Raw genomic sequence first — 15,849 nt, 5'->3', positions numbered from 1 at the left:
CATAAAGGCACCTTAGCTTCTAACTATGAGTAAATAACTTATGGCATCCTAGTACTTACCTTTATGCATGCTCTATCGTAGAGTGGGTCCTCTCTACAAGAATAATTTGTTTAACCCACTCTCCTGCAAAGCAATTTGTGATAATCATATCATAAATTGAAACTTAACTTGCTAACCACACCGAAGGGAAAAATAACATATCAGTAACATTTATCAAGTGTCCCTAATAATACGTCGTCTCTATGTTTTACCTAGTTTTCCTGGCTACCACAATCGCTACCCAACGCCGAACATGTACATCCACATGCCTCCCCTTACATAATGAGCCACTCCGTGCGTAACTACCACTGGCGGGATGCGCGACACCGTAAATCCTCACACGGAAGCCAAATCTATGTAAATCTACCGCCACTATTCGGCATAAAATATTATGCATCATCGTTCTATTTTGCGACGGAATAATCAAGCCACTATTCGGTCGCCAGAGGGCCATTCAAATTTTATTGAACGCCGGAGGGCCAATCACATTACTTATGCCCATTCAAATTAACCCATTCAGATTAAGGCCATTCGATTAACCTGAACGCCGTAAGGGCCAATCACATGAGTTGTGGTAGCTAGGTTCTAGGATTTTCGTTACGTAATTTATTCAAGTGTCATACATTAATGACTCATAATAAATCCACTATATCACGCAGGTCAATTGCCTTATTGCACTAAGCCACAATATATAGAAATATCTCAATATATCTCATAACCATTTTCATACTTTCACGTGCCAATATATTATTGCACTACACCACACTCCCCGTAAGCAAATATTCACCAATACTATGCTACCTCATAGTAGCATCACACATATATAATAATGGAGCGTTTATATAAATTTCTCCAAGATATTACATTAATATATATATCCCAACATATGATATCATGTCATAATGCTTCAACGTATCGCATACATTTTTTATTATAGCGTTATTAGGAATATAATATCTCCTAACATCTCAATATCGCCACGTGTCAAAAATACACAACATCATCACAAATCTTTCTTAGATCTTGACAACCAAATATATACAAGCTTCCACAAAGATTTTATTACTACATATGTCCCTATAATATACAACATAAAACGTAGCACAATTAGACAGTCAAAAGTCCACAATCAAAGCCCAATATGTATATGCTTTACACACTACTCACGTCAAATCTAAATTAGATAATGACCATCCAAGTTATATAATATCGACAATATTTTATTACTATATTTGTCTATACAAATCAAATATGTGAAAAACTGGAAAAGTCAACATTCCACAGTCAACGGTTAAAGTCAACTGTCAAAGTCAACAGTCAACGGTCAAAGGTTAACAGTCAAAGTCAACATGTCATGGTCAAAGTCAAACTGTCCTGGTCAAAGTCAACATGTCATGGTCAAAGTCAAAGTCAACAGGTCATGGTCAAAGTCAAACTGTCGTTTCCATGTTCGACCGGTTCAAGGTCATAGCCATGGTTCATGGCTAAGGTCAAAGTGCATGGCTCACAGGCTCGTGACTAAGGTAATGGTTCGGACCCAACTGGCCAAGCCCAAACCTTAGAACCCGAAAGTTTAAAACCAACTTATTAATTCTACCCGACCCAAATGGGATCTATATTAAATTATATGGACTGGCCCAAGCAATATTAGAAACGGCCCCAAAACAGTTAAGTGGTTCGATCCAAAAATTAAACTGAAACCGGCCCCAAAAACTTAATTTAAACTGGGCCCAAACTAAACTTAATTAAACTGGTCCAAAGCTTAAAAGATTAATATCGGCCCAAAACAGAAAAATTGGATTTCGGCCCAAAAACTGTAAACTGAACTGGTCCACAAAACAAAGGCTAAAAAGAATTGGTCCAACACAAAACTGATGTGGTCCGGCCCAATTAAAATACCACCCAAACCAATAGCAAATAGGGTCCGGCCCAACTAACCAACCCAAAGCCCAACCATCTAAACCGCCCACAGTTCATCTTCTCCAACTGCCACCACCGGCCACCCACTCCCATTCCATTAAGTCGGTTAGACTCCCCATCCAAACCCAACCAACTTTAATGAAAACAACAAGCCCAAATCGTCCAATCCAAACATCACAAAAACTAGATCTAGGAAATTTCTTGCCGCCATTAATGGCTGGCTTCAAGCTTCCAACAGTATTCACGCCTCCTCACTACCCCCATACCTCAAACCACCAACCCACAATACCAAAAACACAATTCAAACAACGAAAATCACAAATAAAAACCCAACCCTCAAGATCACAAGAATGGCATTCTAAGCCCATTAAACTTCTTGTGAGCTTCCAAATGCTCTATGCTAACCACCAATCTTAATCACGGCTATACGAAGTTCAACCCCCATCAATTCAACCCAAAACCAACCCAAAATGATGAACCATGCGGGGTGTTAATTAGCCTCTCTCGAAGCTTCGACAAAACTTCGACAGCCCGACATCAACCAACGAGTTCAAACAAATAAAAACATCATAGTTCAACCCACAGTAAATCAAAAAGAGTATAAACAGAGAAAACAAGGAAAATGACGATTTCTCTAATGGGGCTTTAACTGCCCTTAACGCCCATAAAGCTTGGACAGTTAAATCTCAATTTCGGATTTCCGAGTTTTAACAACACAACAAAACGCCGAATAATGAACAGTAAAATTTAGTGAAAACATAGGACAATAAAACGGTTTCTGTATTCCGGTGAAATAGCAAAATAGCTACTCACCAGATGAATGACTCCTCCTAATTTTTTTTTCCGAAGTCCGAGCTGCTCCCCCGCTCGAGCAAACGAGCTTCAAACTCTGCCTCCATTTTTAATATATTTTATTCTCTATGAACCCTATTCTCTAGAACAATGTGTTTATATACTTGGGTCCGAAACCCAAGCCCAACACAGACTCGGCCCAAAAACCAGGCCCACATGTCCCGATCCAATCCGACGAATTTTAAAAATAAATAAATAATTAATTAATTAAATAGATAAAAACGTATTTTAAAATACGGGCGTTACAGCTATACACATCTCAAAAGAATCTCGTCCCGAGATTCGGAAGTAAAGCTATACGAAGAAAAACGTTGGTTATTAACTTAGAACATACCCAAGAATGCACGTTGATTAAACTTAAGCAAGATACATTGGTATTAATTATTTTTAAATAATACCCGAATATAGGTCCTCATGCCATTACAAAATCTATTATAGCTTAACTGTCTATATTAAAACAAATTATTATTGTCACTTAAACGCAATATAAATATATCATTTCTCATGAGCATGCAGTTTCTTAACACGTAGCAAACTCTACGAAAAATAATATTCTACTTAAATTAATCAATAATGTGAGGTAAGTTCATCCATGCATAAAACATTATGGAGTCTTTCATTATCATGCATAAAAGAACATTAGTGTCCTAACGCACTTAAAACAAAAGGTTACTCATGTCATTGATACTACAATAAAATTTTATATTTACTTTAGTCATGCTCTCAGAAATATTAAATTTAAAACAACCCTTGAATCCTAATTCATACTTGCAACTGGATCAAATATAGCACATATCAAAAATAATATTTTATATTCATCTATCAAAATCATATAGACTGAAACAAAACAATTAAGAATAAATACTCGACGCTCATTGCTATTATTATTATTACTAATTATTTTAAACGGTGAAAATATTCAAAAATTAATCTCCATATACAATGACAACTAACATAACACTTGCTACCGTATAACACGAATTTTAAAAATTTTAGGATAATATAAACTCACTTCTAATATGTCACCCATAACAAGTTATATTCTCATGGTAACATTTATGAACTATAAATCAAGGTATGTATTTAAGAATACTCAAATATGCAAAATCAATGTGAAACTAATTTAACAATATTAATCTATCATGCCATGTTGGTGAAACACAATTATCATCATATACCCGGTAATAGTTTCTCTATATATACAATAATATAAAAACGTGTATACGCAAGTATACACATCTTAAAAAGAATACATGTGTATACGTAGGTATACACATCTCAAAAAGAATACACGTGTATACGCAAGTATACACATCTCAAAAAGAATACACGTGTATACGCAAGTATATATTTTTTTTTTTTTTTCTATTTATAATTAATCACCTCTAACAAATTAAACTCTTATACTTCAAAATACTATTCATCCATTACAATGTACGAGTGATGCGAGATAGTTCCTATAACATCGAGGCAATTAGTTCCTTACTCAGTACGTCACAAAACCACCAGATAATACAACTCATTCAATATAGATGAAAATATCTCATTGGTTCTGGAATAATAACATAACACCCAAATACAAAGTTCACAGACAGATTGTCATACTTAATCCATACTCCACGTGAAAATGATCACCAACAACAAAACCACACTATAGCAGCACACATCATTTTGATCAAATCCGTCAATAATTAACATATTACACATATAACCACTCTTCATATGATAAGAAAAATAAAAATCATTTCATATCCACTCCACAAGTAACTAATATAAATATACACATTGTACATACAATCAAATCAAGAAAAATATTGACTCTCTTTATTTCTATATCTCTTTCATTTTCTTTGTAAAAATAAAACAACTAACGGAAATAGTTTTGAAAATAATACTTCTTAAATACTACCCATAAACCACGATCCAAGAATCACTTAGACTCACCTAAGTCTAAGCTAACCAAATGCTCTGATACCAAACTGTCACACCCCGAATTTCGACAGAATTCGGAAAAATATTATTTGTCCCCGACTCTTCGATCTCCGAGGTGTGACGCACTCTCCACTTCCAAAAACCCATAAACAGTTTAAAATATGCGGATAATTAAAAACCAATAAAAATTTCTATTATACAAATGTCCTCTTCATTACAAAACTTCACAAATAAGATTAAGTTACAAATCTCTTTCCAATAAGTCTTTATTTAAAATTACAAATGAAAATACAAATAACTTTGTCTCAACTAAAAATTTATATCACCTCAAGGGAAAACAAAACAAATCCTGAGATGCAACGCTAACGCAAACCACAAGCATCAACCACTCTTCTTCAACACTAAACCTGTCAAAACTTATCAACTATGTTCATTGAATGAACACACCCGATAAGCAAACATGTAAATCGGGTCAGCATTATAAAAATGCTGGTGTGAATAGCCCTAAAATACAACATATACTTATATCAATATATACACAAACCATACGGCAGTTAGTTCCTCCACCGAGGCGCCTTAACTTTCAACAACTAATACAACATCTTTAAGTACAATAATCTAAGCGGTAGTTCCTCCACTGAGGCGCCTTAACTTCCAACAACTAATACAATATACGATACGCATACTAAAAAGGCATTTAGTTCCTTCACGAGGCGCCTTAGGTTCTAACTAAACTACTAACCAACCAAACATATACAATCATCTATCTAGAGATATATCATTTACCAACATATTACCATAATTATATTAATTAAGGCTTTCTTTGTGTGTTCCTAAAATCACGTCGTATCTATGTCTTACCTAGTTTCCCTGGCTACCACAATCGCTACCCAACGCCGAACATGTACATCCACATGTCTTCCTACACTTAAAATAAAAATCACTCATAGTTTAACCAACAGTAAATCAAAAAGAGTATAAACAGAGAAAACAAGGAAAATGACAATTTCTCTAATGGGGCTTTAACTGCCCTTAATGCCCATAAAGCTTGGACAGTTAAATCTCAATTTCGGATTTCCGAGTTTTAACAACACAACAGAACGCCGAATAATGAACAATAAAATTTAGTGAAAATATAGGACAATAAAATGGTTTCTGTATTCCGGTGAAATAGCAAAATAGCTACTCACTTGTGTATGAACAATCCTCCTACTTTTTTTTCCGAAGTCCGAGCCGTCAGCTCCCCCTCCGAGCAAACGAGCTTCAAACTCTGCCTCCATTTTTAATATATTTTATTCTCTATGAACCCTATTCTCTAGAACAATGTGTTTATATACTTGGGTCCGAAACCCAAGCCCAACACAAACTCGGCCCAAAAACCAGGCCCACATGTCCCAATCCAATCCGACGAATTTTGAAAATAAATAAATAATTAATTAATTAAATAGATAAAAATGTATTTTTAAAATACGGGCGTTACAGGGGGGACACTCCATTTACTCCCTTGACTTCTTTTCCTTTACCATGCATTATTTTAGTTCCTTAGTCTTAGATTTTTTTTTTAGTTTTTAGTTTTGGAACAAAAATAGCTTGTAATAGTTTTAATGGAGGAAACTTTGTGTTCTTCTTGAAAATAAATCTCACTTCTTCATGCAAGTGAGTTCATATTCTATTTGTTCTCTTTCTCTCTCATTTACATTGATATACTACACTTGTCATCCTTTATCCCAAGGATCATGAGCTAAACCTTCCCTTTGTGGGGAGTTAATGATACTCATGTGAGGGATAATCTTTGTTATTTGATTTAGTAAGTTGTTTAGGAAGAACAACTAGACCTACATCCTATCCCAAAATGGTAGTTTGTGTAAAGTCTAGTTATGAATCAAAGTGATGAGCTTAGAGATAAGTCATTGCTTTTGGTTTTACATGCTAGCATGTATGATCTTAGAGATGAGTCATAGTGTTAGGGATCAAGTGAATTTTTGTTAGGACTTGTCTTAGAGTTCTAGGAAGGTTAAGATGCACTTACTAAAAATTAAATAATAGAGGTTATCTTCACATGAGGAAAATTAACTCTCCACTTTTGTCTTAGTCAAGTTTTATTCTTGTTTTAGTTACATATTACGTAACTTAAGTTTTTTATTTTTTTGCATCAAAAGAAACCAAGTATGTAGTTAGTATTAATGAAATATCTTAGCTAAACTTACTCACTAGTTTCCAAAAAGCAAAACCAAGTTTTAAGTGGTCCTAGAATTTAGGTTGGTTCGAATCCCTACTCAAAAATATATGAACACGAAGATTGTGAGTAAGGAAATACTTTGTTTTCGCACTTTGGCCAAGGAAAAGTTTCAAATGTCTAACATAGCAAAAGGTGAATATCATCTTCTATCCTTATTGGTAGTATGCATCAAAATGAAGGAACTATTCTTGTTGGTGTTTTGGGTGTGCAAGAGATAGAACCTCCTCTTAGGTATTTGAGCCTTCCTCTCTAGTCTCTTCTAGATTGAGTATAAGGAACTGTCTCCCCCATATTGAGTCACTAGGAGAATTACAAATTAGAAGAGTAATTCAGTTAAGTCATGCCAGCAGACTACAACTTATTCAATCTATTCTATCTTCTCTCCACTCATATTAGGCAATGGCCTTTCTTTAACCTAAGAGTGTGCTTCTGTATAAAGAATCAAACTTTAAGCTTTTAAATAATAAAACTAAACTATACATATCAAATCTTCTCTTTGGCTACATTTAATCCCCCTTTAATGGGAGGTTAGCCAAGAATCATTGGAAGAATAACAATAATAAAACTAAAGAAAGAAAACATGAAGACAATAGATTAAAAGACTAATTATTATTGAAGATCGATAGCTGGAAAATAAGGTTTAATAGAGTTCGAGGCTACAAACATAAACCCTAAATTACTCTAAAACTATGGGTAAGAAGATGATTAGAGTTTGTTTAATTAATAATAATATTAAAATTTTCTGGGTGAATTCGGGACAGATCAAACAGGTGTCAATGAAATGAGAATAGATTCTTGAATTGTATATTAGGTGTTATAGCTGATTGGGACATGGATTGGTCTCTGTGGGCTTTACAAGGGAGTTACTACTTGAGGGAAATGGTATATGCAATGGATGAGATGTATGGATTGTTGAGTTACAATTGGGATAGTGTTAGGAATTCAAGTTATTTGCAAAGGCTTCAGGTCGTTTAATCTCCATTTCAAGGTACGTGTATATATATATACACCATATATTTAGTGGTTGAGATAAATGTACACTTTCCAAGGGGAGCCTAGGTGTTATTTGATCATCAACCGCGACGGGCAACGGCCATGAAATACAAAACATGTTTATACATGCATATACTCTAGGAATCACGCTCTGAATGTGTATGTTTTGTTGTAAAATGCAGGTCCAGGTGTTTCTGGTGGAGAACCACATAACATAATTTTCCATCCAGTGAGTGGTTCTTTGCATCCAAGACCCGTTGAGACTTGGTTCTTGCAATGAAACCTCGTCTTGGAATTATAATCCACAAAAGAATATAATGTTGGATGGTACAGATTTTTGTTTGCAAGGTGTTGGATTGGGGCTACCACCTGGACTTGGGAATGATTGCACCGATTCAAGTTCAAAATGGGAAACGATATCAAACTCAAGAATGCACCTTTCGTCGGAGCTTGCCAGTGGAGAAAAGGTGTGCTTGGATGTCAATAAGGACGAAACTATAATCACTAATTGTTGGAGCTCTAGTGTTCAACTCTCTACTCTCCTCTCCTTCCTAGGTCTAGCCTCCCTAGTTTTGTCCAAAAGTCCCCTCTTTTCTCTCTCTCTCTCACTGTTCTCTTTATACACCCTTGTCTTTTATCATAGTCGTCCACCTGTCCTCTCATCCCTCGCTCACTCTTCTTCCACGTGTAGGGTTTCTACCTTGCACCTGTGAGACAATGGACTGATACTATACTCTCGCGTTCTCTGCCTATCTTGCCTCTGGCCCATCCTATGGTTGATCCTCTACACCCCGGCTTCCACTACCACAGCTTGTATCGGGCCAATGTTACACCTGATCCTTTATATAGTAGGCCCTACCACCACAGATGCCCCTTCTCGATTCCGCGCCATATATGGGCCCAAGGTCGAGAATTCTCCTCACCTCTCTGCTTCAACACCCATCCTCTCTCTTCAGACTCTTCATCGGTATGTGTGTGTAGCATAGTACTCATCACGCGTGTCTTTTCAGTACCTCTTCGTATTTTGAGCCTCCACATGTCACCCCTCTATTGGACCACCTGCCGACTCTTTGGTTTCTTCACCCTAGGGATTTTACTCTTTTGCCCTTCCTCTATTTAAAGTCCCGCTCATTTCTTCTCCCTTACTTTCTTCATTTCGTTCTTCTCTCGCTATACTCCTCTCTTTCTCCAATAGCTCCTCCTCTTCCCACACACTCTAATCCACTTAGACCCTCGGTGATTGCTCCGGTTCAACTCTTCTTTATTGGGATTTCGATTCAGGTTTGTCATCATTTCCTTCTCCCTTTTGTCTTAGTGATTTTCTTTAATTAATTCCTTCCCTTTACATAGTAACTGTTTGAGTACGTCTTCCCCTTTCTTCGAGTCTATTCATCTTCCCCTCTCGATGTTGGCATCGGACTCCGAGGACTCTTCCTCTTCCCAATCTACAAAGGTGGCCTCTCCACCTCCAGTGGTTGCTACTACGGTCCTATCCACATCTGGGTGACTCATCCCTTCGTTGCTGCCCCCTTCCCAATGTCATAGACCTAATTTGGATGTGATTAGGGCTTCCTATGGAATCCCCGCTGACATCCTTCTAGAACATGTGCCATCTGTCACCCATTACCCTCATCTAGCTAGTTCCCCAGCGACTGGGGTCTCTTGTAGTCTTCGTAGGTTAGATTGTCATGCGGCTTCCCCTCACCTTATTAAACATTGAGGTGTGCAATCATTTCAACATCCCTCCTTGCCAAGGCATTGGGAACTTCTGGAGATTGATGTATGCCGCGATCTACTATAATAGGTCATGCCAGGGGCGGATCTAAAGGTTATCGTGACGGGCTACAGCCCCAAACTTCCCCCAAAAAAAAAATAGTACTATGCACACTAGCCCATAGGTGATAGGCCCACAAGTCACAATCAATTCTAGTTTGGTCTTGTCACGTTTGTTGTTTCTAACTTCCTAAAAAAAAAAGGAATCACAACTCACAATAGGGGCCCACATGTCACTATCCCTCTATCACAGTTTCTCACAACTCACAATCCAAGATTCTCAAAAAAAAAAAAACCGAAAAAAAACAAAAAAAAAAAAAAAAAAAACTAAAAGGTCCTGCATTAATCGTGTACACTCGACTTGTGATCTGCTCACAAAAAGAAAATTTTGTTATCTATTATTATCTTCTTCCAAATGCAGCTCCAATTCCGTGCCTAACCTATTTATCATTTTATTTCATATTCGGCTATTCATTAGCAAAGGGCTAAGGTAAATTGTTTTGTATTATGCCTATATTTTTTATTTCGTTTTTGTTTTTCAATTTTCAAATACTAATGTGTTCTCTACTTGACTTATTGCCTTGTTAACTTATAGTTTATATTGGAGTATTAGATTGTCATTTAATTTTTTGTCTTATTTAATTAGTTGAATATTATTGTAGTTATTATTGTGATATTTTTTTTTGTTTTTAGTATAGAGCAAACTATTGATTACGAAATTATTATGATCTATCTTAGGTAAGAATGTCTGAACATCAAGCTCGTAAGAAAATGAAAACCATGTTTTCCTTCTTTAAACCCAAAGATGTCACCCCGAAAAATGATGTAACTTCTACATCATCTAGTCTTGATATTTCAAGACTTGATAGAGATGGCCAACCTCCTTCACAAGTTCAAGTTGTTGAAATTGAGCAAGTTGAACCTTCTCCTCAATCCCAAAGAGTTAGTGTTGAAGAAGTTGATTCCACATCTTTATTTGAACGTGATCCGGGTAAACGTACTCCAATATATAATTACCCGGTTAATCAACAAGATGATGTTCGATGAGCTTTTCTTGGAAAGGGGTGTTGGTTACTTGAACTCAGTGAGAAAGAGTATCCATCCACCATATTCGGAAAGCAAACTCGCTGGTTCAACTCCTCTTGGTTCACACTATTTCCTTGGCTAGAGTACTCACTCCATACGGATAGAGCTTATTGTTTTCCATGTTTTATATTTGAAACAAATCACCCGCGCCCTGCATTCACTGTTGAAGGTTTTAAATGTTGGAAGAAGATTAATAATGGAAAGAAGTGTTCCTTTTTGCAACATGAAGGAGGTCCATGCTCACCTCATAGGTCGGCGATGATAGCTTGTGAAAATTTCATGAATCCTTCTCGACATATAGATAATGTGTTAAATACATTATCTAAAGAAGAGGTTGTTAAGAACCGTTTGCTAGTCAAAGCTATTCTTCAGTGTATTCAATTTTTTGCACTACAAGGGATTTCTTTTAGAGGCCATGACGAGTCCAAAAAGTCAAAAAATGGTGGAAATTTCAAAAGAGTGTTGGGATTTGTAGCGATGTTGAATGACAAGGTTGCAGAATTATTAAAAGATGCTCCGAGAAATGCCACATATACCTCACATTCAATTCAAAAGACACTTTTGCATATCTATGCCGATAAAGTGAGAGAGAGAATTCGCGAGGAAATTGGTGATGCAAAATTTTGTGTCCTTGTTGATGAAGCACAAGATAATTCAAACAAGGAGCAAATGGCGATTATCCTAATATTTGTTGATAGAGGTGGTTTTGTTAGAGAGTATTTTCTTGGTATTGTTGGTGTTAAAGACACTTGTGCTTTAACTTTGAAAGAAGCTATATGCAATATCCTTGCTCGCCATAATTTGCATATTATAAATATGAGAGGTCAAGGTTATGATGGTGCTAGCAATATGCGTGGTCAATGGAATGGATTACAGGCATTGTTTTTGAAGGAGTGTCCATATGCATATTATGTGCATTGCTTTGCACATCGCCTACAACTTGCTATAGTTCGCGGCTTCTAAAGATGTTTCTGATGTTTTGGTTGTTTTTTCCAAGTTGGCTTCTATTGTTAATCTTCATGTTTTTAGCATGCCGTAAGCCGGAAAACAGGAAGAAGATAAGAAAAAAATGAAATTGATATGCTGGTAGCTAGTGGTGAACTTGTTACTGGAAAATGAGCTAATCAAGTTTCTACTTTGCAACGAGCAGGAGATACTAGATGGAGTTCTCATTTTGCTTCGGTTTGTAGCTTGAAAGAGATGTTTGATTCAATTTGTATAGTTCTTGAAAGCGTCATGAAGAACGGGTCAAACAACTCTATGCGTGGAGAAGCTAAAGGTGCTATTCTTGCAATGAAAAGTTTTGAGTTTGTTTTTCTTTTTCATTTATTGTATAAGACTATGGGAATTACTAATATCTTGTGTAAAGCCGTGCAAGAAAAGTCACAAGACATTTTAAATGCTATCAGCTTAGTCTCCAGTACGAAAGCACTTCTTCAAGAATTAAGAGGATCTTCTTGGGACGCTTTCCTTAGTGATGTGATTTTGTTTTGCAAAAAACATGACATTGATATGCCTGATATGGGTGCTCAACACATGGCGGGTACAGGTCGTTCTTGCCAGCAGAAAGATTACATTACAGTTGAGCACCACTACCGACGTCGAGTTATTTAATGCTGTAATAGATTACCAGTTGGTGGAATTAAATAACAGATTTCGGAGAAACAATAGAGCTTCTTTATCTTAGTTACTCGCTTTGGATCCGAAAGATGTTTTTAAGTCCTCCTTCAAGATTGATGACATTTGCAAACTCATGAGAAAAAGTTTTATTGTGGAGACTTCACAAAACAAGAGATACATCATTTGAGAAGTCAACTGCAACATTACAAACTTGATGTGCTCAAGCATCCTCTTTTTCAGAAGTTGTCTACCATCTCCGAATTATGTCAAAGACTAGTTGAAACAAGAAAGATCAATATCTATTATTTGATTGATAGATTGATTCGTCTTGTCTTGACATTTCCTATTTCCACGACAACTACAGAACGAGCATTCTCAGCTATGAAATTGCTCAAAATACGACTTCGTAACAAGATGGGGGATGAATTTCTTGCAGATTGCATGACTATTTACATTGAACGGGAATTTGCTAAAGAAGTTGATTTGGATGCAATAATAGATGTATTTGATAAGAATCCACGCAGGTCAAAACTTCACTAGTGTGATGCTAATGTGCTATGTTATTCTTGCACATTTCTTTATTATATTTGTCTAGGTCTATAGTGAAAACACTATTTTGTCCATTTTGGGTAAGGTAATAAAAATAATAATTCTTTTGTTTATCAATGCTAGCTTATTGGTTCTTAAAAAAATCTTTAAAGGTTAACTCTATGGCAGCCCCCCCTTATCTAAAATCCTAGATCCGCCCCTGGGTCAGGTGATCCCAAACTGTCATACCGCAATATTATCTCTCAATATTTAATAAAGAGAAGTACCAAAGACGTCAGTGTGGGGTACCAATCTTTTTGTGTCTGCCCTAAAAAGAAATCATTTGTCCTTCGCATCACCACCTCTGATAAAATATGACATCACTACCCGCTGTATATATCTAGGAATTTCTTGCCTACAGACCTCCACTCCGGGTTAACACTTAACCATCTTGCTTTTCAATCCAGTTGTGAGTCTTATTATAGCCTCCTTCTCTTCTTGCAATTAACCCATGTTATTAACGGTCTTATGGATGTCTTTCCTTGTAGGTTGGCGATCTGATTCCAAGTCTCGGTTATACTCAGGAACAATCTCTCCCGCTTTTTAAAGACTCCATAGTCTAGAATCTGCCCAAGATGCCTTTTTGAACCTTCATCCGACCATGGGTACTCTGCTGTTAGAAGTGCCAGCACTCCACACCATCGCAGGCTTCTCCGTTCCCTTTTACCGTCCTCCCCCTCCTAAAGAAAGGAGACCACAAGTATCACCTCCTCCCAAGAAATGTTCCCACCTCCATACTCCCCGCTACAACCACTGATAAGAGCCCAAAACTGTAGTTTTAACCCCTTAATAATACTACTTTTAGACCAATTATGCGAGTAATAAATAAGAGTTAATGCTAATTACGTGCTTCTATGTATTTCAGGCATGAAACTCAATTATGTGCAAAAATGTGCCACTTTGGCGATATAAAGGAGCAAAGGGTTGGTTGCTAAGAAGTTCTATGATAAAGGCCAAGATTCAATGAGACAAGGCCTTTATGAAGCCCGGTCAAAAGCTGAAAAGTCAACACGGGCAGAAATAGTGCACAAGTCAATAGAACTTCCGAAGACCATATCTTTGGACTCAAGCCTTGGATTTGGGCCTACCTTACATCAAAAGAACCGGCTCAGAAAGAGCTTTCCAATGGTCTAAGCCTTGACCCAATCTGAGGAGCATAAGTGGACGAAAAGTCTGCTGAAGTCAAAGCTAGCTGGAACGGGCTCTGTGGACTGAAGAAAGTGGGCTTTGGGCTCGATTTTCCGGCCCAAAACATGGCTCCTCAGCCCATGCACGAAATTGTGGATCTGGTCTCCTGCTTTACATAAAACAAGACTTAGCTCTTAAGAAAGATATAGTTAGATAGCTTAGAATAAAAAGTAGCCATTAGAATAGCTTGTAGATCTAGTTTTTGAATTTCAATTAGTTAATTAATTAGTTTCATACATTATTTTAGATTAGTTATTTGAATGATTGTTCTTCATTGATTAGATAAATAAAATAGTAGTTCTTGATCATTTCGATTTTGTCATTTAAATTTGTAGATCTAATTTCAATTCTTGAGTAGTTAAATTAGTAAAGTTCAAATCATTATATTATGTCTAGTTTTAATTCAATTGGAAATGATAGTTTGATGAATCAAGGCTAAACTTCCATTAGAGGGGTTTGATGAAGCCTTGATGAAAACTTGATTGTGTAGTATAGAATCGTTGTAAGAATTTATTCCACTCTAGAAGGTTGTTGATTCGCCATGAGAATGGGTGGACAACCTCACATGCTAGTTATGAATTGGTAGAAATGTCATGTATAATTAGGGATTAGAACGACCAATTCTTATTTACGGTAAGAATTGGTTTACAACAAATCTATGCTAGTTTATTAAGTTGGTAATCAAGGTGGAATCAAATTCCCCTAATTCTTTATCTAGATTCAACTCTTAGCATTCCGTCATTCCGTTATTTGTATCTTGTTATTTAAATTCACATCGTAGTATAAATTCCCTCGTAAATCTCTCATTGACTTTGGATAGACCATCATTTATAGAAAACTTGAATGCTAAAGGACTAGGAGTGGAACGAATCTTCTATTCCAACTCTACATCAATAGATTCAAGAGTAGAAAACAAATATCTTTGATAAGTCTAGTATAAGAAATAGTTTATAGTTTTACTTTCGTTTAGAGTTCATTGTTTTATTCATTAGTAAAACTATCTTTTTACGGGTTATCAAATGGCGTCGCTGCCATCTTAGTACTCTTTAGTATTGTTTTCTTTAGAATTGATAGTTTTTCAAAGTCCCATAACCCACCCACCCTTGTTTGATTCTCACTGTGGTTGTCCATTTCAACACTGAAATTTTCCTCGGAAAATTACTCGGCGACTGCGGCCCCGGGCAAGCCAAATTCGCATTCGCTTCACTGGAATTCCACTTCAATTCCACTTCAAGCCTCGAAAGCACGACTTGCATACTGGCAGCCAAATAGGAGCGCACTCCTCGCCCTTCACGCTGAATTCCACTTCAAGCTCGAAGCGACTGCCCTCCCAAGGCTAACTTGGAGCGCGACGTGCACCCACACGCCTGGAACTCCAGCTTGACCTGAGCGTGACCTGCGCAGAGCCTAGGCCTATTCTGAGCGCGACCGCGCCCTCTGCTGAAACTGCCGGATTTCCACAGGTTTGATTCAAACTTCCATTTCTTCAAGATTTTCAGTGTTCTAACTTGTTATATACACTGAGCAAGCGTAAACAAGATGTTATTCATAAGCGAAGCAAGGAGGCTTTCAGGTACTCTTTTCTTCCACACCTCGCATCTTCTGTTAGAGGTTCATAC

The 15,849-nt window shown here is 36.8% G+C and overlaps 1 protein-coding gene across 1 annotated transcript; it reads left to right on the top strand.

Annotated features, from left to right (window-relative positions):
- The first annotated feature begins 10,995 nt into the window (after positions 1–10,995).
- LOC147494054 (uncharacterized) lies at positions 10,996–11,797 on the top strand. Its single transcript, XM_086568020.1, has one exon. It carries the CDS (start codon positions 11,093–11,095, stop codon positions 11,795–11,797), a length of 705 nt encoding a protein of 234 aa, XP_086424146.1. The 5' UTR covers positions 10,996–11,092.
- Positions 11,798–15,849: the final 4,052 nt, after the last annotated feature.

This window comes from Coptis chinensis, chromosome 6 (genome assembly GCF_015680905.1).
Source record: "Coptis chinensis isolate HL-2020 chromosome 6, ASM1568090v1, whole genome shotgun sequence".
NCBI lineage: Eukaryota > Viridiplantae > Streptophyta > Magnoliopsida > Ranunculales > Ranunculaceae > Coptis > Coptis chinensis.
Note: the sequence above shows the minus strand (reverse complement) of the source record. Positions and strands in the feature narration are given on the sequence as shown.

Excerpts from the sequence above, each read along its gene's own strand:
- LOC147494054 (XM_086568020.1), top strand. The coding sequence starts at position 11,093 with ATGATAGCTTGTGAAAATTTCATGAATCCTTCTCGACATATAGATAAT.